Source organism: Rhinopithecus bieti, unplaced genomic scaffold (assembly GCF_001698545.2).
Source record: "Rhinopithecus bieti isolate Rb0 unplaced genomic scaffold, ASM169854v2 scaffold_7673, whole genome shotgun sequence".
Taxonomy (NCBI): domain Eukaryota; kingdom Metazoa; phylum Chordata; class Mammalia; order Primates; family Cercopithecidae; genus Rhinopithecus; species Rhinopithecus bieti.
In genome coordinates, this window is record NW_016806375.1 from 5,218,830 (window position 1) to 5,242,536 (window position 23,707).

General features: G+C 45.9%; 1 protein-coding gene across 4 annotated transcripts in view; it reads right to left on the reverse strand.

Moving 5' to 3' along the window:
* Nucleotides 1–10,637: 10,637 nt before the first annotated feature.
* The window catches only part of MYOZ3 (myozenin 3), a 19,238-nt gene continuing 6,168 nt past the window's right edge, over nt 10,638–23,707 (reverse strand). For 2 of the 4 annotated variants that reach the window (XM_017875762.1, XM_017875761.1), the window contains exons 3-7: nt 19,591–19,745; nt 18,606–18,659; nt 18,352–18,505; nt 17,798–17,960; nt 10,638–13,318 (exon numbers count right to left, since the gene is read on the reverse strand). In XM_017875762.1, the coding sequence (XP_017731251.1) occupies nt 13,150–13,318; nt 17,798–17,960; nt 18,352–18,505; nt 18,606–18,659; nt 19,591–19,745 (695 nt within the window). In that variant the 3' untranslated portion in view covers nt 10,638–13,149. The remainder of the gene's footprint in view (nt 13,319–17,797; nt 17,961–18,351; nt 18,506–18,605; nt 18,660–19,590; nt 19,746–23,707) is intronic. The other 2 variants (XM_017875764.1, XM_017875763.1) reach the window with 2 other exon arrangements.

The window sequence follows — 23,707 nt, forward strand, 5'->3', positions numbered from 1 at the left end:
TTTGTTGTATTAAGGCATTGAGACTTGGGGATTTATCTGTTATAGCTGATAGTGTTACTCTAATAAAAATATAGATGTCCTCAAATCTAATAATAAAAGGCACTTGTTTATATAGTAGGTTTACACTGAGTGATGGTGTTTTCCTCTTTTTTTGAAAAATAGGGGTCTCACTACATTGCCCACGCTGGTCTCAAACTTCTGGGCTCAAGTGATCCTCCCACCTTGGCCTTCTCTTTGTTGGGATTGCAGGCATGAGCCACCGCGTCCAGGCAAGTAATGGTGTTTTAAACAGACTCTGGAGCCAGACTACCTGAGTTCAAATCTCAACTTCAGCTCCTCCCAGCTGTATAACCGGGTATGTACTTAATCTCTGTCTAGTTGTCATAAGGCCTCATCTCTTTACCCTTTTTGCTGCCTGTAATATTTTGAGCTCCTCCCACAGAAAAGGCTCAGAACTAAAGCAGTGACAGCCCATGGGGCAAACAGTGAGATGTAACATGTTCTGGAAGCCAAATCAGTGAGCCACTGTGACCTGAAATAAATGGAGGTGAACAGAGAGGAGTCTAGGGTAACCCCTAACCTCCCACCTCAGGTCTCTGGGTTGGTCAACTGAGTAGAAGGGTGTCTTTTCCTGAAACAGAGAATGCTGGAAGAAGAAAGGGAGATTGGGAAGTAGGGGTGGGAAAATATGAATCCCCTATGGGATCTGGTGAGTTTAAGATATTGTTAGGCCAATAGAAACTCGCAACCCAAGGGGAATGGAGCTTCAGGGAGATTAAGATTTGGATGGGCAGTGAAGTGGTGACAGCTGAAGCCCTGGCTGTGCAGTGGAATTCTTCAGGGTTGGCAGGTAGACCAATTTTTACACTTCAGTGAGTCTTAAGTTCTTGGATTTTTATGAGGCAAAGACCACCCTTTGAGAAATACTAGTATAGGATGAGATCACTTTTTTTTTTTTTTTGAGACAAAGTCTTGCTCTGTTGCCCAGGCTGGAGTGCAGTGGTGTGATCTCCGCTCACTACACCCTCCACCTCCCGGGTTCAAGCAATTCTCCTGCCTCAGCCTCCCGAGCAGCTGGGATTACAGGCACACACCACCATGCCCAGCTAATTTTTGTATTTTTTTTTTAGTAGAGACAGGGTTTCACTATGTTGGCCAGGCTGGTCTTGAATGCCTGACTTTGTGATCCACCTATCTAAGCCTCCCGAAGGGCTTGGATTACAGGTGTGAGCCACCACACCCGGCCAAGATCACTTCTAAGATCTGAAAATGTTACTCTTCTCAGATTCTGTAGTCTTTTTTTTTTTTTTTTTTTCTGAGATAGAGTCTCACTCTGTCACCCAGGCTGGAGTGCAGTGGTACCATCTTGGCTCACTGCAACCTCCGCCTCCCGGGTTCAAGCAATTCTCCTGCCTCTGCCTCCTGCGTAGCTGGAATTACAGGTGTGTGCTACCACACCCGGCTAATTTTTGTATTTTTTTAGTAGAGATGGGGTTTCACTATGTTGGCCAGGCTGGTCTTGAATGCCTCACCTTGTGATCCACCCATCTCAGCCTCCCAAAGTGCTGGGATTACAGGTGTGAGCCCACCAACTGATTCTACAATTAACATTTTGCCATATTGGCTTTATCACATATCTATCCATTTCTTTATGCATCCATCAATCTATTTTCTTTTTTTTTTTTTTTTTTTTTTTTTTTTTTTTTTTTTTTTTTTTTTTTTTTTTTTTTTTTTGAGCTAGAGTCTCACTCTGTCGCCCAGGCTGGAGTGCAGTGGTGCTGTCTTGGCTCACTGCAACCTCCGCCTCCCGGGTTCAAGCAATTCTCCTGCCTCTGCCTCCTGAGTAGCTGGAATTACAGGCGTGTGCTACCATGCCCGGCTAATTTTTGTATTTTTTTAGTAGAGATGGGGTTTCACCATATTGATCAGGCTGATCTCAAACCCCTGACCTCAAAAGATCTGCCTGCCTCAGATCTTCACGAGATCTCCCTCAGCTTCCCACAGTGCTGAGATTATAGGCATGAGCCACCGTGCCCAGCCCCATCAGTCTATTTTTATGCATTTCAGAGTAAATTGAAGACATCAATAGACTTCACCTTTAAACAGTTCAGCATTTATATACAGATGCTCCTCAGCTTATGGTAGAGTTACATCCTGATAAGTTGAAAATATCATTAAGTGAAAAATGTATTTAATACACCTACTGAACATCACAGCTTATCCTAGCCTATTGAGCAAAATCACGTAACACAAAGCCTATTTTATAATAAAGTGCCGAATGTCTCGTGTAATTTATTGACTACTCTCCTGAAAGTTAAAAACAGAATGGTTGTATTGCTTTCACAACATCATAAAGTTGAAAAATCATAAATTGAACCATCCTAAGTCAGGGGCCATGTTTAATTAACTAGAGTTCAATTCTATTTTCCATCTATCCAGATGAAAGAGTTCAATTTTTTTTGTGGATTTTTAAGGTCAAAGTTACATAGACTAAAATGCATGAGTATGTCATTCAAGAGTTTTGACAAATGTATACATCCATGTGACTCAAACCCCTGTCAAGATATAGGACATTATCATCACTCCAGAAAGTTTCCTCCTGCTCTTCCTAGCCAATACCCACTCCCACCAATCTCCAGAGGCAACTACTGTTCTGATTTTTATTACCATAGATCAGTTTTGCTTCCTTTAGAACTTCATATAAATAGAATCATGCAGTGTGAACTGTTTTATATTTGGCTTTTTTCTAGCAGCATGTGTTTCAGAATCATCCATAATGTTGTATATAGTTCCTTCTTATTGCAGGACAGAATTCTACTGTATGACTATGCCATCACTTATCCATCCTCCCATTGATGGACACCAAGGCTGTTTCCAGTTTATTTGGGGTTTTTTTGCTACTGAAAATAAAAGCTACTATGAATATTCTTGTACAAATTGTTTGTGAATATATGTTTTCTTTTCTCTTGAATAAATACTTACGGCTGGGCACAGTGGCTCACGCCTGTAATCCCAGCACTTAGGGAGGCTGAGGTGGGTGTATCACCTGAGGTCAGGAGTTCGAGACCAGCCTGGGCAACATGGTGAAACTCCATCTCTACTAAAAATACAAAAATTAGCCGAGTATGGTGGCAGGTGTCTGTAATTCCAGCTACTCGAGAGGCTGAGGGAGGAGAATCGCTTGAACCTGGAAGGCGGAGGTTGCAGTTAGCCGAGATGGCACCACTGCACTCCAGCCTTGGTGACAGATCAAAGCTCTGTCTCAAAAAAGTAAAAAATACATAAACTTAGGAGCAGAATTACTAAACATGTCTGGTTTTAAAAAGAACCATCAGACTTTTTCCCTTTACAAGTTCATACCACAATGTAGGAGAGTTCCAGTTGCTCCACAATGTTGCCACCATTTGATGTAAATGGTCTTCTGAATTTAGCCATTCTGGTGGGTGTGTAATGGTAATTAATTGTGGTTTTATTTTGCATTCCCATTGTGACAAGTTGGACACCTTTTCAATTACTTATGGCCATTTACATATCTTCTTTTTTTAAAAAAAATTGAGAAACTTAAGGATGAAAATCTGTTTTATTTTATTTTAGAAATGGGGTCTTACTTTGTCATCCAGGCCGGAGTGCAGTGATGTGATCATAGCTCACTGCAGCCTTGAACTCCTGGCCTCAAGTGATCCTCCCACTGCAGCCTCCCAAAATGTTGGGATTACAGGTGTGAGCCACTGCACCCAGCCTATATGTCTTCTTTTGTGACATATCTGTCCAAATATTTTGGTCATTTCTATTGGGTGTCTTTTTTTGTATTAACTAGTTGTAGAAAGTATACATCTTAGGTATTAGTCCTTTTTCAGAGACGTGTTTGCAAATACTCTCTCCCAGTCTGTGGCTTGCCTATTCACTTTCTTTTTTCTTTTTTTTGAGACAGAGTCTTGCTCTGTCGTCCAGGCTGGAGTGCAGTGGCGTGATCTTGGCTCACTGCAACCTCCACCTCCCGGGTTAGGTGATTCTCCTGCCTCAGTCTGCTGAGTAGCTGGGACTACAGGCATGCACCACCACACCCAGCTAATTTTTGTGTTTTAGTGGAGATGGGGTTTCACCATGTTAGCCAGGCTGATCTTGAACTTCTAACCTCAGGTGATCCGCCCACTTTAGCCTCCCAAAGTGCTGGGATTACAGGTGTGAGCCACCATGCCCAGCTTTATTCACTTTCCTAGTCATATTTTTTGATAAGCATAAGCTTTTTGTTTTAATCAAGTCTAACTTAGTATCTCATATACCAAATCTGTATTAGTTTGCTAGGGCTGCCATAACAAAGTACTAAAAACTGGCTTAAACAACAGGAATTTATTGTCTTACAGTTCTGGAGACTAGGCCTCCAGGATTAATATGTTAGCAGGTTGATTCCTTCTGAGGCTGTGAGAGAATCTGGTCCATGCCTGTCTCCTAGGTTCTAGTGGTTTGCTGGTAATCTTTAGCATTCCTTGACTTGTAGGCACATCACTCTGATCTCTCCCTTCATCTTTCCTTGGTGTTCTCCTAATGTGCATGCCTCTGTGTCCAAATTTCCTCTAGTTATAAGGACAGCAGTCATACTGGATAGGGCCCACCCTAATGATACATTTATTGTTTGTTGAAAACATTTTCCTTTTCTAGGGCCCTTGCATTTCCATATAAATTTTTAAATCAGCCTGGCAATTTCTGCAAAAACGTAAGCCTATGTTTGGGATTGTGTTGAAAATAGGTCAATTTGAGAAGAACTGACATCTTACAAATATTGAGTTTTCCAATCTATGAGCATAATATATGTCTCCATTTAACTATCTTCTTTAATTTCAGCAATGTTTTAAGGTTTTGGTGTACAAGTCTTACACAACCTTTCTTACATTTATTACTAAGAATTGTGTGATTTGTTGCTATTTTTTAAAAAGTGTCTTTTCCAATTGTTGCAGTTAATATAGAAATACAGTTGGGTTTTGTGTCTCAACCCTGTATCCTGTGACCTTGCTAAATTCACTCAGTACTTCAAGTAATTATTTTGTAGATTTCTGCAATGATCTATGTAAACAATAATTTCATCTGTGAACAGAGACCATCTCATTTATTTCCAATCTTTATGCCTATTTCTTTTTCTTGCCTAACTGAACTGGTGAGGACCATGAGTACTACATTAAATAGAAGTGGTAAGAGAAGACACTTTTATCCTATTCTCAAACTGGTGGGAAATGCATGCAGTATTTCCCCATTAGGTTTATTAGCTGGAGATTTTTTGGAGCTAATTTTGATCAGACTGAGGGAGTTGCCTTCTTAATTTTTAAAGAATTTTCACCATAAATTGGTGTTGAATTTCATCAATGCTTTTCCTGCACCATACAGTTTTCTCATTTACTATGTTAATGTGAATTCATTGATTGATTTTCAAATAAACCAAGATTTCATTCCTGGGGTAAACCTAACCTAGTCATGATATATTACATATAGTTATTTATAAATTATATATACAGATATATTTATAAATATGTGTTTGTATATACATATATGAACGCACATGTATATCTTGGGTTTTGTGTCTGTATTAATGAGGAATAGTGGCCTTTTCTGTAACATTTCTGTCAGGTTTCTTCTGGCATTATAAAATTTGTTTGGAAAATGTTGTCTCTTCCTTTATATTTTGAAAGCATTTGTGTAACAATGCTCTTTTTTTTTTCTTTTTTTTTTTTTCCTTAAATGTTTGATACAATTCTCTGGTGAAGTGATCACGTCCTGGTGTTTTCTCTGTGGGATTTGTTTGTCTTTAGTTTCACAGCTTGTTATTTTGGAATAACTTCAGATAGACAGAAAAGTTCCAAAGACAGTTCTTGTGTACTTTTCATCCAGCTTCGCCTCATCATGTTAACACCTTACATAGCCATAGTATGTTTCTTTTTTTTTGAGACAAAGTCTTGCTCTGTTGACCAGGCTGGAGTGCAGTGGCACAAACTTGGCTCACTGCAACCTCCGTCTCCTGGGTTCAAGCAATTCTCCTGCCTCAGCTTCTTGAGTATCTGGGATTACAGGTGCACGCCACCATGCCCAGCTAATGTTTGTATATTTTTAGTAGAGACAGGGTTTCACCATGTTGGCCAGGCTGGTCTCAAACTCTAGACCTTGTGATCCACCCACTTGGCCTCCCAACGTGCTGGGATTGTAGGCGTGAGCCACCACACCCAGCCTCTTTTTTTTTTTTTAGATAGAATCTGGCTCTGTCACCCAGGCTAGAAAGCAGTGGCACGATCTCAGCTCCCTGCAACCTCCACCTCCTGGGTTCAAGTGATTCTCCTGCCCCGGCCTCCTGAGTAGCTGGGATTACAGGCGCCTACCACCACACCTGGCTAATTTTTGTATTTTCATCATGTTGGCCAGGCTGGTCTTGAACTCCTGACTTCAGGTTGATCTGCCTGCCTTAGCTTCCCAAAGTGGTGGGATTACAGGTGTGAGCCGCCATGCCCAGCCTAGTATGTTTTTCAAAACTAAAAAATTGGCCAGGCGTGGTGGCTCATGCCTATAATCCCAGCACTTTGGGAAGCCAAGGTAGATGGATTGCTTGAGCTCAGGAGTCCAAGACCAGCCTGAGTAACATGGTGAAACCCCAGCTCTACAAAAAATACAAAAATTAGCCAGGTGTGGTGGCATACACCTGTAGTTCTAGCAACTCAGAAGGCTGAAGTGGGAGAATCACTTGAGCCTAGGAGCTGGAGGTTGCAGTGAGCTGAGATTGAGCCCCTGCACTCCAGCGTGGGTGACAGAGTAGTGAGACACTGTCTCAAAACAAAAAATTAAAAAAAAAAACGAACAAAAAAAACTTAAGAAATTAACATAGGTACCATGCTATTAACTCAATTAAGTCTTTATTTGGATTTCACCTTTTTTTTTCTGTCCTTTTTTCTGTTTCAGAATTCAGTCTAGGCTTCCACATGACACTTAGTTGTAATGTCTCCCAGTCTTCTCTAATCTGTGACAGTTGATTGGTCTTGCCTTGTTTTTCATGCTGTGGTAGGTTTTAAAAGTACCAGTCAGGTGTTTTCATAGAATGTTGCTCAACTGGGTTTTTCTGATGTTATCACATGATTAGACTGGGGTTAAGGATTTGAGGAACAATATCACAAGAGGAAGTGCCCTTCTCATCACTTCATATCAGAAATCTGAGTATCCCTGATGATGTTAACCTTGATTACTTCGTTAAGGGAGTGTCTTCCAGGTTTCTCCTTTGGGAAGTCATAATTTTTCTCTTCCTATGCTCTGTTCTTTGGAAGCAAGTTGATAAGTTCAGTCTATAATCAATAGGATGGGAATTAACCTCCACCTCTTAAAGGGGAAAGTATCTACATACATTATGTGAAAGTCTTCGACAAAGAAAAAGGAAGTTTTATCCCTTCTTTCTCACTTGTTTGATTTTTATTTATTAAATTATTAATTTATATCCCTACAGTTTCATTGATATTTATTCTTTGAGCTATAATCTCCTATTCTGTGGGTTCTCTTTTCACTCTCTTGATAGTATTCTTTGTTACACAAAAGTTTTGCATTTTGTATATTTGGTTTTTTAAAGTGTATGTAGTTAGAATGAGTATTCTCTAATCTGGTGGTACAGGATGATACTTTTTCATTTTATTGTTCATATCTTCTATATCCTTACTAATTATTTGTCTGATAACCCATCGATAATTGAAAGAAATGTGTTAAATCTTCCACTGTGACTATGGGTTTATTCTTACGTGAAGATCTGCTTTATCACAATAATGCTTTTTGCCATCAAGTCTACTTTGTCTGATGTTAATGTGGCTAAAACACATTTCTTTCTTTTTTTTTTTTTTTAAGACGGAGTCTTGCTCTGTCACCCAGGCTGGTGTGCAGTGGCACGATCTCGGCTCACTGCAACTTCCACCTCCTAAGCGATTCTCCTGCCTCAGCCTCCCATGTAGCTGGGACTGCAGGCGCCCCCCACCACGCCCGGCTAATATTTTGTATTTTAGTAGAGATGGGGTTTCACCGTGTTAGCCAGGATGGTCTCGATCTCCTGACCTCGTGATCCGCCCGCCTTGGGCTCCCAAAGTGCTGGGATTATAGGCGTGAGCCACCACGCCTGTCTAAAACACATTTCTTTTGGATAGTATTTCTTTTTCTCTTTTTCTTTCTTTTTTTGAGACAGGGTCTCTTTTGCTCAGTCTGGAGTGCAATGGCATGATAATAGCTCACTGCAACCTCAAACTCCTGACCTCAAGTGATCCTCCCGCCTCTGGGATTACAGGCATGAGCCACCGTGTCAGACAATTTCTTTTTTTTTTTTTTTTTTTTTTTTGAGACGGAGTCTTGCTCTGCCGCCCAGGCTGGAGTGCAGTGGCCGGATCTCAGCTCACTGCAAGCTCCGCCTCCCGGGTTCACGCCATTCTCCTGTCTCAGCCTCCCGAGTAGCTGGGACTACAGGCGCCCGCCTCGTCGCCCGGCTAGTTTTTTGTATTTTCTATTAGAGACAGGGTTTCACCGTATTAGCCAGGATGGTCTCGATCTCCTGACCTCGTGATCCGCCCGTCTCGGCCTCCCAAAGTGCTGGGATTACAGGCTTGAGCCACCGCGCCCGGCCCAATTTCTTTATTTTATTTCTGTGCCACATATTTTAGGGGCGCTGCTTATGAACAGCACAGAACTGAAATTATCTTCGTCCAATCCACAAGTCTTTTTTTTTTTTTTAAGACGGAGTCTTGCTCTGTCACCCAGGCTGGAGTGAAGTGGCTGGATCTCAGCTCACTGCAAGCTCCGCCTCCCGGATTCATGCTGTTCTCCTGCCTCAGCCTCCCGAGTAGCTGGGACTACAGGTGCCCACCACCACGCCCGGCTAATTTTTTGTATTTTTAGTAGAGACGGGGGTTTCACCATGTTAGCCAGGATGGCCTCGATCTCCTGACCTCATGATCCGCCCACCTCGGCCTCCCAAAGTGCTGGGATTACAGGCATGAACCACCACACCCGGCCCAATCCACAAGTCTTTAAACTGGTGAGTCCTGTCTAAATGCAAATATTAGTTACTGTGATAACTGATATGTTTGAAAGTAATTATACCACTTTATTTTATGTGCTTGTGTTTCTTTTTCATCCTTCCTGTCATCTAGTGGATTGATCGTGTTTTAGGACTTAGTCACGTGCTTACCATTTCTCTGCTCACTAGTGCTGCTTAGATTCTATAATTTCTTTCTGGGTCCTTCCTGAAGTATGTTCTTTGTCATTTTTTCAGGGGTCAGTAGAAAACTCTCTTAATATTTATTTGTCTGAAAATCAATGTATTGTGCTCTCACTCCTTGAAGACATTTTTCCATTATTGCCGGAAAGTGTCGACATTAGTAGTGTTGGGCATTGTCATTTTATTCTCCATATCTTTTAACTTCTCTCTCATATTTTCCATCTCTTTAACTCTCTGAGATGCATTATGGGCACTTTTAGCTCACTAACCCTCTCTTCAGGTATGTCTCATGTCCTATTAACCTGTTCATTCCGATTTTAAAAGGAGGGATTATTTTGATAAAATATGTACATGTGCAGAAAAGTGTGAAACACACAGGTGTACAACTAACTTAAATATTGTAAAGTGAACATCGACGTAACAATCACCCAGGTCTAGAAACAGAATTTTTCCAGCTACCCTAGAAGCATTTGATGGGGCCCTTCACATTCACAACCCCCTCCCCACTCCGAAAGTTACCACTATTCTGACTTTTATATTAAATCTTTTCTTCCATCAGGAAACATTTGCCTTCCTTTGCTTACCATTATGTTTCTGAGATGCATTCACATCGTTGCATGAAACTATAGTTCATTGTTGCTATGTCTAATGCCACGTTTCTCTGCGTTTTGGCTATTCTTAGTCCTTTTCATTTCCATATCACTGTATGATTTAATTTATGGAAAGAACAAAAACAGGCAAAAATATAGAATTTTATATGAAGGATTTCTTTCGTTTTCTTTTTTTCTTTTGAGATGGAGTCCTGCTCTGTCGCTCAGGCTGAGTGCAGTGGTACAATCTCAGCTTACTGCAACCTCCGCCTCCTGGGTTCAAGCGATTCTCATGCCTTAGCCTCCCAAGTAGCTGGGATTATAGGCACATAATCCATGCCTAGCTAATTTTTGTATTTTTAGTAGAGATGGGGTTTCACCATGTTGGCCAGGATGGTCTCGAACTCCTGACCTCAAGTGATCTGCCCACCTCGGCCCCTCAGACTGCTGGGATTACAGGTGTGAGCCACTACGCCCAGCCTATATGAAGGATTTCTTATGATTTATTTCATGTAATCTCAAATTACATGAAAGGTGAGTGATTTGCTTTTTCAGGATCCAAATTTTACTTCTTAAATAAAGCAGCATGATACAGAACAATCCATATAGTATGATTCCATTAAAACAAAGACATGCCTATGTGGGTGTGCATCTATATACACATGCACATATTTATCCATTCAAATAATTCCACAATTCTAGAAGGAGCAAACTGTCATCAGTGGTTACCTCTGGTGTGTAGGAATGGCAGAGACAGGAAGGTAGGAAGGGGTACATATGTGCATGGGAGGGCTATGTGGGCAGACACTTTCACATTTTACTCCTTGCTTCTTCTTATTATTATTTTATTTTTACAATGAGCATTCTTTTTTCTTTTTTTTTTTTTTTTACAACACCAGAAAAAGTCACACTCTCAGAAGAAGAAAGGATTTGTTTTGGGTGCAGTGGTCTCCCCACCAGGCTCCTTTTCGTACCCGGTGGCTACAGTTACCTTCCAGAGCACAGCAGAACCAACCCAAGGCGATTGGAGTCCTTTTGTCTACTTTTCAGACTCTTGAATGGCTGCTCCTCAGCACATGGAAACCTGGCTTTCAATGGCAGCCCCCAAATTCAAGAGAAAACACCAATTGCAAGCAATTCTAAAAGTCAGGCCATTGGGCCCTTGGGACCCAGAAGGGGAGTGAAACTCCAGAGCAAAAGGAAAATACAATCATTATCCCATGCACCCTGGGAATGGGCTGGACTCCTGACCTTCCACATTGCTCCCAGAGAGAAAGGCAGGGAGAGCTCTACAGCAATGAGAGGCTTTCCTTCAGGCTTCATCTTTACTGACCCCCAGTGACATGTTAGCAGCCAGCTTCTCATGCTGCATCTAGTGCACAAACAACTTTTCCAGCCTAGAACAGCAGTTGCATGAAACCTACCATTGACTGAGCTCTTATAAATGTGTCCTGCACTGTGTTCACAACAAACCCATAAAGGAGGTTTTATACTTGTCCTCATCTTACAGATGGAGAAATAGAGGCTCAGAGATGTGAAATGATTTGCTCAAGTTCACCCGGCTAGCAGTGGCAGAGTTAGAACCCAGTCCAGCCAGTCTGACTCCAAAGCCTGCACTCAACTTCCAAACTCCAAGGCAGGGCACCACAATCAGATGATTTCAGAGCGAGTGGGCATTGACCACCCAGTGCAGAGAAAACAGACATCCACTGGAATCAGATTTCCATTTGGTCTCTGTCCCTGGACAAGTCACTTCCTCCTTTTGAGCCTAAATATCCACATCTGTAAAATGGGGACAACAATATCTTGCTCTCAGTGTTGTTGTGAGAATTAGAAATAAGATATGTAGAGAACCTACCACCAGCCCAAGCACTGAGGCACTCAATATAAAGCTGCCATCATCATCATCACCACCACCACTTTAAGCAGCCTGCTCAAAATGGACAGTGGAAAGAAGGAATCTTAATAAGCATCCCACTTTGCACCTGTCCTGTAAGGTGCCCAGCAGGCGGCCCCTTCTCTCCATTCCCATGGCCTCATCCCTTGCAGGCTTCCTGGCTTCCGGCATTATCCTTCTCCAATATACGCCCCACACAGCACCCAGCAAGACCCATCCCTAAAACCTTCCCCTTTTCCTTAGTGAGGTCCACCCCACACTGGCCCTCACCGGCTCCTCTAGCACAGTCCTCTCCCTTCTGCAGAACACCCTGCACCCGTGCTCAGTTCCACATTTTTGCACATGCTGGTCCACTTTCCAGGAATACCCTCCCCCTCACACCCCCTTCTCTTCATGGACTCTCACACCTCCTCCAAGGTCCCACTCAGATCCTCCAGGAAGCTTCTGGAATCCCATCCCACACCTAGGGTGAGGGACTCCTTCCTCTGCCCCACAACACTTTGTTCCTCAATTGTCAATAAGCATGCTTTAGGGAAAATTATGATGATTTCATGCTCTATAAATCTGTCTTCCCTACTGTCTTCTCCTCCTCGAGGCCCGGGCCTGGCACAGTGTCTAGCACACAGTCAGTGCTTAGGAAGTGTTTAGAGCATGAATAGATGAAGACCAACTGCCTCTCAGTAAAAGGAACATTTTCTATTATTTGAGTTATTCACAGGAAGATGGGGTGCCAGTGAGCAGCACCCTGTCACTGGGGGAGTGTACACTGCAGGAACAGGGAAGAGCAGAGGTGTGGATGTGGACTCCTAATGACACAAACCATGGAAAATTTATGCTGGAATCACCTGGAGTACTGATTGCTATTTATTTTATTTTATTATTTTGTTTTTTAGAAGGAGTCTCACTCTGTTGTCCAGGCTGGGGTGTAGTGGCGCAATCTCAGCTCACTGCAACCTCTGCCTCCCAGTTCAAGTGATTCTCCTGTTTCAGCCTCCTAAGTAGCTGGGATTACAGGCATGCACCACCATGTCTGGCTAATTTTTGTATTTTTAGTAAAGACGGGGTTCCACTATTTTGGCTAGGCTGGTCTCAAGCTCCTGACCTCAGGTGATCCTCCCACCTTGGCCTCCCAAAGTGCTGGGATTACAGGCATGAGCCACCACACCCGGCCCTGGTTGCTATTAGTAATACAGATTCCTCGACTTAGGAGACTCTGATGCTGCAAGTCTGGGATAGTCCAGTCATCTGTATTCAGAACAACATCCCCAGGTAATTTTGAAGCACACCCATGTTTTGGGACTACTGAACTTTGTGACCTCTGAGGCCATTTGCAATCAGGTTTTGTGTGTGAAGGCCCTTCTTAAACTGTGAAGTGCTGTCCGCAAGTCTTGGTTCCGGATGTTACCAGGCCCCCAAGACTGGGGAACTGAAGATGCAGGCTTGGGCTACAGCTCCTCGGACTCTGGGAGGTTACGGACCCAGCCCTGGGCCACTCTGTTGAAGCTGGGTCTGAGGCGGAGGAGTTCCAAGCCACTGAGGGGCTCCGGGATGAAGGGGGTGCCTGGCCTGGCAAAAGTGCCCCCCACGAGGGGTCCTCCAAATGGCACCGGGGTCCTGGAGAAAGAGAGCAGCAGGAGAGGTGGGCTGTGTGGAACAGGGACAGCAGTATACTGACATGTGGGTCACCATGTATGGGCCCCTCCCTGCTGCTCTCTGAGCCTCAGTTTTCCCTTCTATACAGCAAGATTCTGTACATCTTTTTTTTTTTTTTTTTTTTTGAGATGGAGTCTTGCTCTGTCACGCAGGTTGGAGTGCAGTAGTGTGATCTCGGCTCACTGCAACCTCTGCCTCCCAGGTTCAAGCAATTCTCCTGCCTCAGCCTCCTGAGTAGCTGGGATTACGGGTGTGTGCCACCACACCTGGCTAATTTTTATATTTTTAGTAGAGATGGGGTTTCACCATGTTGGCCAAGCTAGTCTCGAACTCCTGACCTCATGATCCACCCACCTTGGCCTCCCAAAGTGCTGGGATTGCAGGCATAAGCAATTATGCCTGCAGAATCGCGCCCAGTGATTCTGTACCTCTTAAGAGGTTTTTTCAACTTTGCCCATTTCCAAGTCTGTGCCTACGTGGGTGGCTCGTTGCTTAGCAATAGAAATGAAGCTGATAGAGTCAGAATTGATTTGTCCTAGGCAAGACTCTAGACTCCCCTTCAGTAAGCTCCCCTTAGGACAAAAGGCCCAAAACTAGAGAGAGAAGAGAGCATTAGAAAGAGCACTGAAAATCAGGGGGAAAATGCAGATTACAACAGACATGACATTTCTCCTCCAGGACACTGGCACAATGAAATCATTTGATAATGGGGCAAAGTTGGTGAGGTGGCGGGGAAAAGTTTCACAGCGTGCTGCTGGTTAGAGGGTAAGCCAGTGCTGCCACCGCAGAAGGCAATGTGGCAGGATCTTTGTAACCTGAAATGTGTGAGCTATGTCACCCCGCATCTCCACCTCCGAGCATATGGCTTAGGGAAGCACAGGCGTGTAGGCACTGGGATGTAGACCTCAGCAGCACATTAGTGACAAATCAGAAACCACCCATATGCCCACTAGTAGAGAAATGGGCAAGACAGAGCATGTTCACACGATAGAAAACTATACAGCAGGCTGGGCACAATGGCTTACGCCTGTAATCCCAACAATTTGGGACGTCGAGGCGGGCCGATCACCTGAGGTCAGGAGTTCGAGACCGGGCCTGGCCCACATGGTGAAACCCCATCTCTAGTAAAAACACAAAAATTAGCTGGGCATGGTGGTGGGTGACTGTAATCCCAGCTACTTGGGAGGCTGAGGCAGGAGAATAGCTTGAACCTGAGAGGCAGAGGTTACAGTGAGCTGACATTGTGCCATTGCCTGGGCCACAAAAGTGAAACTCTGCCCCACCCCGCCAAAAAAAAAAAAAAAAGAAAAAGAAAACTAGACAGCAGCTTAAAAGGAACTAGAGCTCTACGTATTAGTATGGTAGATTTCGAAAGCATAATGTTGAGTAAGAAAAGCAAGTTAATAGAATTAAACGCAAAGTATTAAAACACACACACACACACACACACACACACACACAAACATCATTCCCCCTACAGGCATGCCGTTGCCCACACAAAATGTTCTGAGCCCATACAGGCCAGCCTGACAACCATGTTACCTTTGGGAAGGCAACTGGGATTGAAGGATGGTGAGCAAAGGGGCTCTACATTTATTTGCCTAACATTTTTTAAAAGAGAACCTATGTATGTGATTTTAATAGTACTGTTTTGTTTTGTTTTGTTTTGAGACAGGGTCTTGCTCTGTCACTCAGGCTAGAGTGTAGTAGAACGATCTCGGCACACTGCAACCTCCGCCTCCCAGGTTCAAGCGATTCTCCCACCTCAGCCTCCTGAGTAGCTGGGATTTTAAGTGTGTGCCAACAAGCCCAGCTAATTTTTGTATTTTTAGTAGAAACAAGGTTTCACCATGTTGGCCAGGCTGGTCTTGAACTTCTGACCTCAAGTGATCTGCCTGCCTTGGCCTCCCAAAGTGGGATTACAGGCATGAGCCACCACACCTGGCCTTAATACTGTTTGTTAATTTTAAGAAAAATAAAAATCATTGCTTGCGTTGTTTTTCCAGCAGCCTGGGACCAGTGGGAAGAGGATAGTGCTTGCCTCTGGGGTGGAAAGACAAACCTCGGGCCAGGGCCTGGGTCCCAGCCAGGAAAGCATTTCTGCCTGGACCACCCCAGTTTTGGTGGCAACAGCCAGGCCTCACAGGAACAGGCTGGGTGGTGTCCAAGCCATGCAAGGCCCACAGTCAGGCCCTTGACCGGGAGCCCAGGGCCCTGGAAGCTGAGCACATCTTGGCCACCCAAACTGCTGTTTCTCTTCTCTATGCCTCAGTTGCTCTTTCTCCCTCAGAAGAGGTCTGGGTGCAGGGCTCCCTAAGACCCTCTTCCTGCTAGTGGGAATGTGCCTTGCTGTCATACTTGAGGCATGAGATCAGTGGGAGATGCAACCTGAGTGGCCCAGCCTGGAAGCTGCCTGCCAGGACTGAATGTCTGCTGCAGGTTTCAAATGGCTGGGCAGGCAGGGTCTGAGGGCCCAGGAGGAGATAGGGCAGTCCTGCCTGGCGGGGAACTCCAGAATGTCTGTTAATGGCTTGTGACTCACACAGCGCCTGCTAGGCCCAATTCTTCCCATCAGGACCCTCTCTGCCTATTCAGATATTTGAGGGCAGTCACATCCCTCCGGAGCTGTCTCTTCTCAAGGCGGATCACCCCCAGTTCCTTCAGCCTTTCCTCCTAAGTTCTGATTTTCCAGGCCTAGCTAGGCTCCGGCACCCACCCGTCTGTCTTAGACAGACACAGTCTCCACGTGTGGTCTGAGCAAATGCCAGAATAGCAGGACCGTGGCGTCCTCTCTGTGGACTCCCCTTTTCCTCACTAAATGCAATCCAAACCAGAGGAGCATATTCAGAAATAGCACCAGACCGAGGAAGCCAATGCAGTTAACATGCACCCCTCAGCCCAAGGCCTTCCTCCAGTGCCAAACTTCTGTCTTGATTCCTACGGTTTGTTTTCAGGCCTCCAGTGCAGGATGGTAAATGTATCCCTTTTAAGCTCTCCCCTGTCCAAACCTCATCTCAGCTGTAAATAATAATCATAATAGGCCAGGGGCAGTGGCTCATGCCTGTAATCCCAGCACTTTGGGAGGCCGAGGCGGGTGAATCACGAGTTCAGGAGTTCGAGACCAGCCTGGCCAACATAGTGAAACCCCTGTCTCTACTAAAAATACAAAAAATTGGTGGGGCGCAGTGGCTCACACCTGTAATCCCAGCACTTTGGGAGGCTGAGGCAGGAGGATCACGAGGTCAGGAGATTGAGACCATCCTGGCTAACACGGTGAAACCCTGTCTCTATTAAAAATACAAAAAAATTAGCCAGGTGTGGTGGCGGGCCCCTGTAGTCCCAGCTACTCAGGAGGCTGAGGCAGGAGAATGGCGTGAACCTGGGAGGTGGAGCTTACAGTGAGCCGAGATCTGGCCACTGCACTCCAGCCTGGGCGACAGAGGGAGACTCCATCTCAAAAAAAAAAAAAAAAAAAAAAGCCGAGGCTGAGGCAGGAGAATCCCTTGAACCCAGGAAGAGGAGGTTGCAGTGAGCCGAGATTGTGCCATTGCACTCCAGCCCAGCCAACAGTGCAAGACTCCGTCTCAAATAATAATGATAATAATAATAATAATAATAGTTATTGTTTGTTGAAAGTTTCTTACTTGCCAGAAACTTTACCTATGGCTTCTCATGTCATCCCCACAGCAACCTTATGAAGTAGGTACTATAAACCCCTCATTTTACAGGTGGGGCAATGGAGGCTCAGAGAGGTTAAGTCACTGGCCCAAGGTCATACGGGCAGGCCTGGGGTCTGCATTTAAGTCCACGTGGAGGCCCCATGCTCTAAAGCAATACAGGCCACTGCTGTGTGGCCCTCACTCTGGCGTCCAATGTTTCACTGCCACTCTCCACTTCGCAGCATCCTCAGAGCTACCTTGTTGGCCTCTTCTAGGCCATTGGTGAAAGGAAAAGCTGAGCTGGCCTCAAACTGCTGAAATCTGGGGACTCCTCAGAGAAGATCACAAACCTAGATGTTCATCAAAGAGGTAGCACACAGCAGCCATGGGGAACAAGGCACTGGTCTCTGGAGTCGGACAAACCCAGACCAGAACCCCAGCCCTGCCGGTGCTTCCCTGTTTTGTGACTTTGGCCGGGTTGTTCATATTCCTGAGCCGCAGCCTCTTCATCTGCAGAACAGGAAAACTCATAGCACCCGCCCACCATGCCCTGGAGAGGATCCAAGATGTGCGGCACCTTCACTCTTCATTTCTCCCACGTTTACTGAGCACCTACTAGGTGCGGAGGCACTGTTCCAGCCAGAGCTCAGTCAAAGAGTAGAAAGCGCTGGGGACAGAGCCTGGCCTGCAGAAAGTGCTCAGGAAACGCAGGCTCCCGCTGTGGCTGTGACTGGCTTCCCACCCCTCCCGGTCTGTCCCCGGGCTGCCCGCCCCGCCTTACTTGTTGAAATTTCGGTAGTCGTTGGGGCTGGGGGTGTGACTTCGACCATCGCTCTGGTAGTCCCGGTAGCTGACGAACTCCTGCCAGGGGCAGCGGTAGCCCTTGGGGATGGCGGTGTGGTTGAACTTCTCCGGCGGGACGCCCTTCAGCGGCTCCGCATAGCCTAGGAGCGGACGGGAAGGGGGCGCCTCGGTTCTTCCACCCTCAGCCCCCACCCCGACTTCGCCCCATCCCCATTCCGCGGACGCGGTTGGAGGAGGGAAGATCCGAGTAAGGGGAGAGGAGTGGGGGAATAGGACGCCACAGTTGCTCCAGCACAGGAGACCCCTTCCCGTCCCAGGAAACTCGGAGGACTGCAGTGAGGAAGCCACGAGTTCGAGGCGCGGGTTGCAGTCTTGGCCTTGGCTGACTTGCTGTGTGACCTGGGGCGCAGCGGCGTGTGTGTTGGGGAAGGGGGCGGACTAGCTTTCTGGGTGCTCTTCCTGCCCCAGGGGAAGCACACCCATGCTTCAGGCCCCCAAGCCCTGGTCCTGGGACCCGAGGAGGCCACTCACCTGGCGCCAGGGCGCTGGGACTGGGGACGCACCCAGCTGGGGCGGCTGCAGAGTGGGCGCCCTCGGGACCCCCGAGTGAGGCCCCGGGTGAGGCCCGGAAGATGTGGAGCTCCGAGCGGTAGTTCTGCCCCTCGGGGCCATTGGCATTGGCAACCTGGGCACAGGGGCGGGCTCTCAGAGGCCACCGACGACCTCCCGCCCCCAGCCGCCCCTTCCCCCAGCTTCCCTTCCAGGGAGCTCCCCTCCACGCTCACCGTCCCCGACTCCGCTGTTCCAGTCACCTTCCTCTTGGCGCTTCCGGCCAGCATCTGGGAGCGAGGGGGTAGAATAAACCGCAGAGAGGCTCAGCGGGGCAGGGGACCAGGGTTTTCCCTCCACCAAAAAAAAAAAAAAAAGCGGGGGAAAGGCGAGAATCCTAACGCCCATCATCGGGGAACAGGGATGAGTTACTAGTTTACAGCGCTAAACCCAGAAATACTCGATATATGTTAATTGCTATTGTAATGCTGAGTCTGGGCAAGATACTTAATTTCCCTGAGCCTCAATGTCCTTCTCTGTAGAATATTCTCTTCCTCAGAAGAATCTATGAGCATTAAATGAGATACCTGCAAAGTGCTTAGCTAGCACTGACTTAGGCACATAGCAAGGGCGGGTGTTTTGCCATCTTTATTTTTCTGCCACATCACTCCCTCTCAGTTGCCTCCTGTCTGGCCCAGAAATTAAGTGGAGGGTGGATGGAATAGCCCTGGCTTCCTTAGAAGTATCTGGAACTGCCTGCTGCCTTTCTGAAGCCAAGGGAAGAACCATTCTTGCCTTTCTTCTCCACCAGCAGGTTATTCCATGGCCTTTCCTTCCTCCAGTGGGAAGAAGAAAAAAAGGCATTCTACATTTTCCATCTTAGATCAGGCCCAAGTCTAAACTAGATCCTGCCTGCTGCAAATTTAGCCTGGAATGCATGCCTGTCTTCGCATTTTTTTTTTTCTTTTTTTTTGTAGGAGCCAGAGTCCCTTCACTCAACGGCTTATCCTCAACCCCCCAATCTACTTTGTTCACTTTGTTCTGTAGCCAGGGTGAAATGCCTAAAAAAAATAACACTTTTCAAGGATCACACAGAAAGGCAGGAGCTTAATCTGATGGGAACATCACAGTCTTCAGCCTGGCTTACCGTTTGGTTTTAGGCTAACCACTGGCTCTCTGTCGTCCTCAGTTTCCCCATGAGCACAATGGTGGCTTACTCACCGCCCGCTGGCTGGCTGCTAACTCAAAAGTGAACTTCTGCACACGGCGCTGCCTTTTCTGGAAGAGGAGGGACCCTCTGTTGTTGCGTAGTGACAGCTCCTCCATCATCAGGTCCTGGGGCACGCTCAGCTTCTTGCCCAGGTCCAGCGTAGGGACTGCCAGGAAAGGCCAGAGTGTATCCCCCATACACTCCAGACCCCACCTCTCAAGGCACCTCCTCAGCATGGCATGCTGTGTGTAAGAATGCCCGTTTCTCCCCAAGCTTGCTGACACCAGGTGTCATGATTCTTTGGAATCTTTGCCCACCTGATGGGCAAAAAATGACACCTTAGAGTTTAATTTGCATGTGTTTGTTGCTCAGTGAAGTTTAGCACTGTTTCAGAAGTTCTTTGGCCACTTGTATTTATTGCATGAATTCCCCGAGCAGGTCTTTGCCCATAATGGTGGAGGTAGTGAGCAATGGTCAGATTCTAGCTATGTTTTAAAGGTAAGCCATGGGTATGGTCAATAATCGAGAGAGGGGTTGAGGATGACCGCAGGGCTTCTGGCCTGAGCCACTAGAAGGATAGAGCAGCAGCTCACTGAGATGGGGAAGGCAAAGGGAGGAGAAAGTTCTGGGAAAGATCAGGAGTTCAGTTTTAGACATGTGTTCTTTTAACTTTAAAATAACCTTTTATTATTATAAAAAAGCATATATGGGCCGGGCGCCGTGGCTCATGCCTGTAATCCCAGCACTTTGGGAAGCCGAGGCAGGCGCATCACCTGAGGTCAAGGATTCGAGACCAGCCTGCCCAACATGGCAAAATCCCACCTCTACTAAACGTAGAAAAGTTAGCTGGGCATGGGTGGCACGTGCCTGTAATCCCAGCCACTCCAGAGGCTGAGGCAGGAGAATCACTTGAACCCAGGAGATGGAGGTTGCAGTGAGCTGAGATTGCACTGCTGCTCTCCAGCCTGGGTAACAGAGTGATTCTCCATCAACAACAACAACAACAACAACAAAAGACTATATGGGCCCTGAGGAAAGTTAGAAAATACAGATATCAGACAAAAAAGAGAAAAATACCATTATCTATCGCCCAGAGACTGCCACTATTAACACCTTGGTGTATGTCCTGTCATATCTTTTCTTTTTTTTTTTGAGACGGAGTCTTGCTCTGTCGCCCAGGCTGGAGTGCAGTGGCCGGATCTCAGCTCACTGCAAGCTCCGCCTCCCGGGTTTACGCCATTCTCCTGCCTCAGCCTCCCGAGTAGCTGGGACTACAGGCACCAGCCACCTTGCCCGGCTAGTTTTTTGTATTTTTTAGTAGAGACGGGGTTTCACCGTGTTAGCCAGGATGGTCTCGAACTCCTGACCTCGTGATCCGCCCGTCTCAGCCTCCCAAAGTGCTGGGATTACAGGCTTGAGCCACCGCGCCCGGCTATATCTTTTTCAATGACTATATTCGTACAAGGTTTTAACCAAAACAAAATCATAGCATACATGTTTTGTAACCTTTCTTTGTTTTGTTTTTTGAGATGGAGTCTCGCTCTGTTGCCCAGGCTAGAGTGCAATGGCACAATCTCAACTCACTGCAACATCTGCCTCCCGGGTTCAAGCAGTTCTCCTGCCTTAGCCTCCTGAAGTAGCTGGATTACAGGCACGCACCACCACTCCTGGCTAACTTTTGTATTTTTAGTAGAGATGGGGTTTCACCATGTTGACCAGGCTGGTCTCAAACTCCTGACCTCGTGATCCGCCCGCCTTGGCCTCCCTAAGTGCTGGGATTACAGGCGTGAGCCACCGCGCCCAGCCTGTAACTTGTTTTTATCACTTAAAGATCTCCAGCTTTCCAAGTGAACAAATTTTTGTTTTACCTAATATCTAGTCCATATCCAAACTCTGCTAATTATCTCCAAAACTGGGCATATTAAATTTGAGGAGACTTGTAGGCATCTAAGAGGTGGTGCTGAGGAGGGAGATAGATGTGTGAATCTGGAGAAAACTGACCTGAAGGTGAAATTTTGAGCATCATGAGCTTTTACTGGTATTTACTGGTATTTGTTGTTGTTTTTCAATGAAGAACATTACATTTATTTCTTTCCTCATAGTTGGAACTACTCTTTATAGCTATTTAGAGGATTTTCAGGGTGATGACTGTTCTTAGCAGTTTGTGCTTTTCCCACTAGCCAAATGCAAACTTTCACATTTGGCCAACAAAGGAAGCCTTTTGCAGGACAGAGGGGAGAGAATGGTGAGGACCTTGGCAGGTGAGAGCCCTGTGTGGGCAGCATGGCCTGCCTGGTCCATCTCTAAAATCGGATACACATATGTTCATATTCCAGCTCCATAAATGGTACTTTAAGCTGGGAGGCTGGATGAGATCACAAAGAAATAAGAATAGGTAAAGAGGACCAGAGAGGGAGCCTGGGGCCTCCAACATTTACAGTGAGGCAGTGAGGATGAACTAAGCCAGGAGCCTGGGCAGGAGCAGCCCACAACATAGGACGAAACTAAAGAGGATGGCATCCTGGAAATAAATGAAGAAAGCATTTCAGATATGATAGAGAGACTAACAAAGCCAAATGCTGCTGATGTGTCAAGGAAGATGAGAGCTGAAAATCGACTATTATATTTAGTAACACAAGGTCATTGGTAATTTTCACCAAAGCAGTTTCTATGGAGTGTTTGGGTGTGAAAGCCTAACTGGAGAGGGTTCAAGAGAAAATGGACAGAGGAACAAGTTTAACCACACCATGAGGAAACGGTAAGGCAAATCCAGGACGCAGGACATTCTACAGGACAACGGGCCTGGTTTTTCAAACAAGTGAGTGGCATGGAAAAAAGGGGCAGAGGGCTTGCTTCAGATTAGAGATTTAGAAGCCATAGCAACCAAATAAAAACTGTGGCCCTTGTTTGGATGCTGATGAAAACAAACCAGAAAACTGAAGAAGGTTGAATACAGACCGCTTATTAAATGGTATTAAATCATTAGTGCTAATTTTGTTCAGTGTGCTAATATCTTTGTGACATGTAAGGAAACATCCTTTTACTATTTTGATGTATTCTGAAGTATTTGCGGGGTGAAATAACATGCTTTTTGGTATTAGCTTTGAAATTTAGGAATGAAGGAGGGACCATGTACTCCCTACTTGTATGTGTGTTTGGAAATTGACTAATAAAATGTCAAAAAGAGAGAAAGAGAGGATTGGTAAGAAAAATATAGGCAACTGCTTGGAAGAGTTGGGCTTTAAAGGATCTTGGCTACAGACAGCTGTGGGATCAAGAGGGGTTTGTTTGTTTGTTTGTAAAGAGGGAGAATAAAAGCATGTGTGTTAACTGATGGGAACATTTGAACAATGCAGTAGAGAGAGGGGAGAATTGCTGCAGGAATGTCCTTGAGCAGGAGTGACAGGAGAGCTGCATTTCCAGAGCCCAGCCAGAGGAGTTGGCACCAGGCAGGTGTGAGGAAAGTTCATCCACCATATCAGAAAGGAAAACCACAAACACGGGCGTAGATGCAAGCAAGTAGACGGATGTGGCAGAGGATGCTTGCAGATGTTCTCTTCTGGTTACTCTATTTTTCTCAGTGGAATAAGAAACAAGGTCTTTAGCTGATAATGAAGTTGTGCAAGGAGGTATTGAAGGTTTGAGGAGAGGTGGTGCCAAAGTCATTAAGAGAGTAGCATGAGAGAGTGAATGAACTAGGGAGATGGACATGGCTACCGGGCAGCACTGGGGTCACTTGGGTGTTGTGATTCATGCCAGTCAATGGAATCCTGAATAGCTGTCTAAAAAGGACACTGATTTTTTTTTTTTTTTTTCATTCTTTCAACAAAGACATAAAGGGCACTTTCTATGTGCTAAGAACAAGCTGGGCGCGGTGGCTCACGCCTGTAATCCCAGCACTTTGGGAGGCCGAGACGGGCGGATCACTAGGTCAGGAGATCGAGACCATCCTGGCTAACACGGTGAAACCCCGTCTCTACAAAAAAATATACAAAAAACTAGCCGGGCGAGGTGGTGGGCGCCTATAGTCCCAGCTACTCAGGAGGCTGAGGCGGGAGAATGGCGTGAACCTGGGAGGCGGAGCTTGCAGTGAGCTGAGATCCAGCCACTGCACTCCAGCCTGGGCGA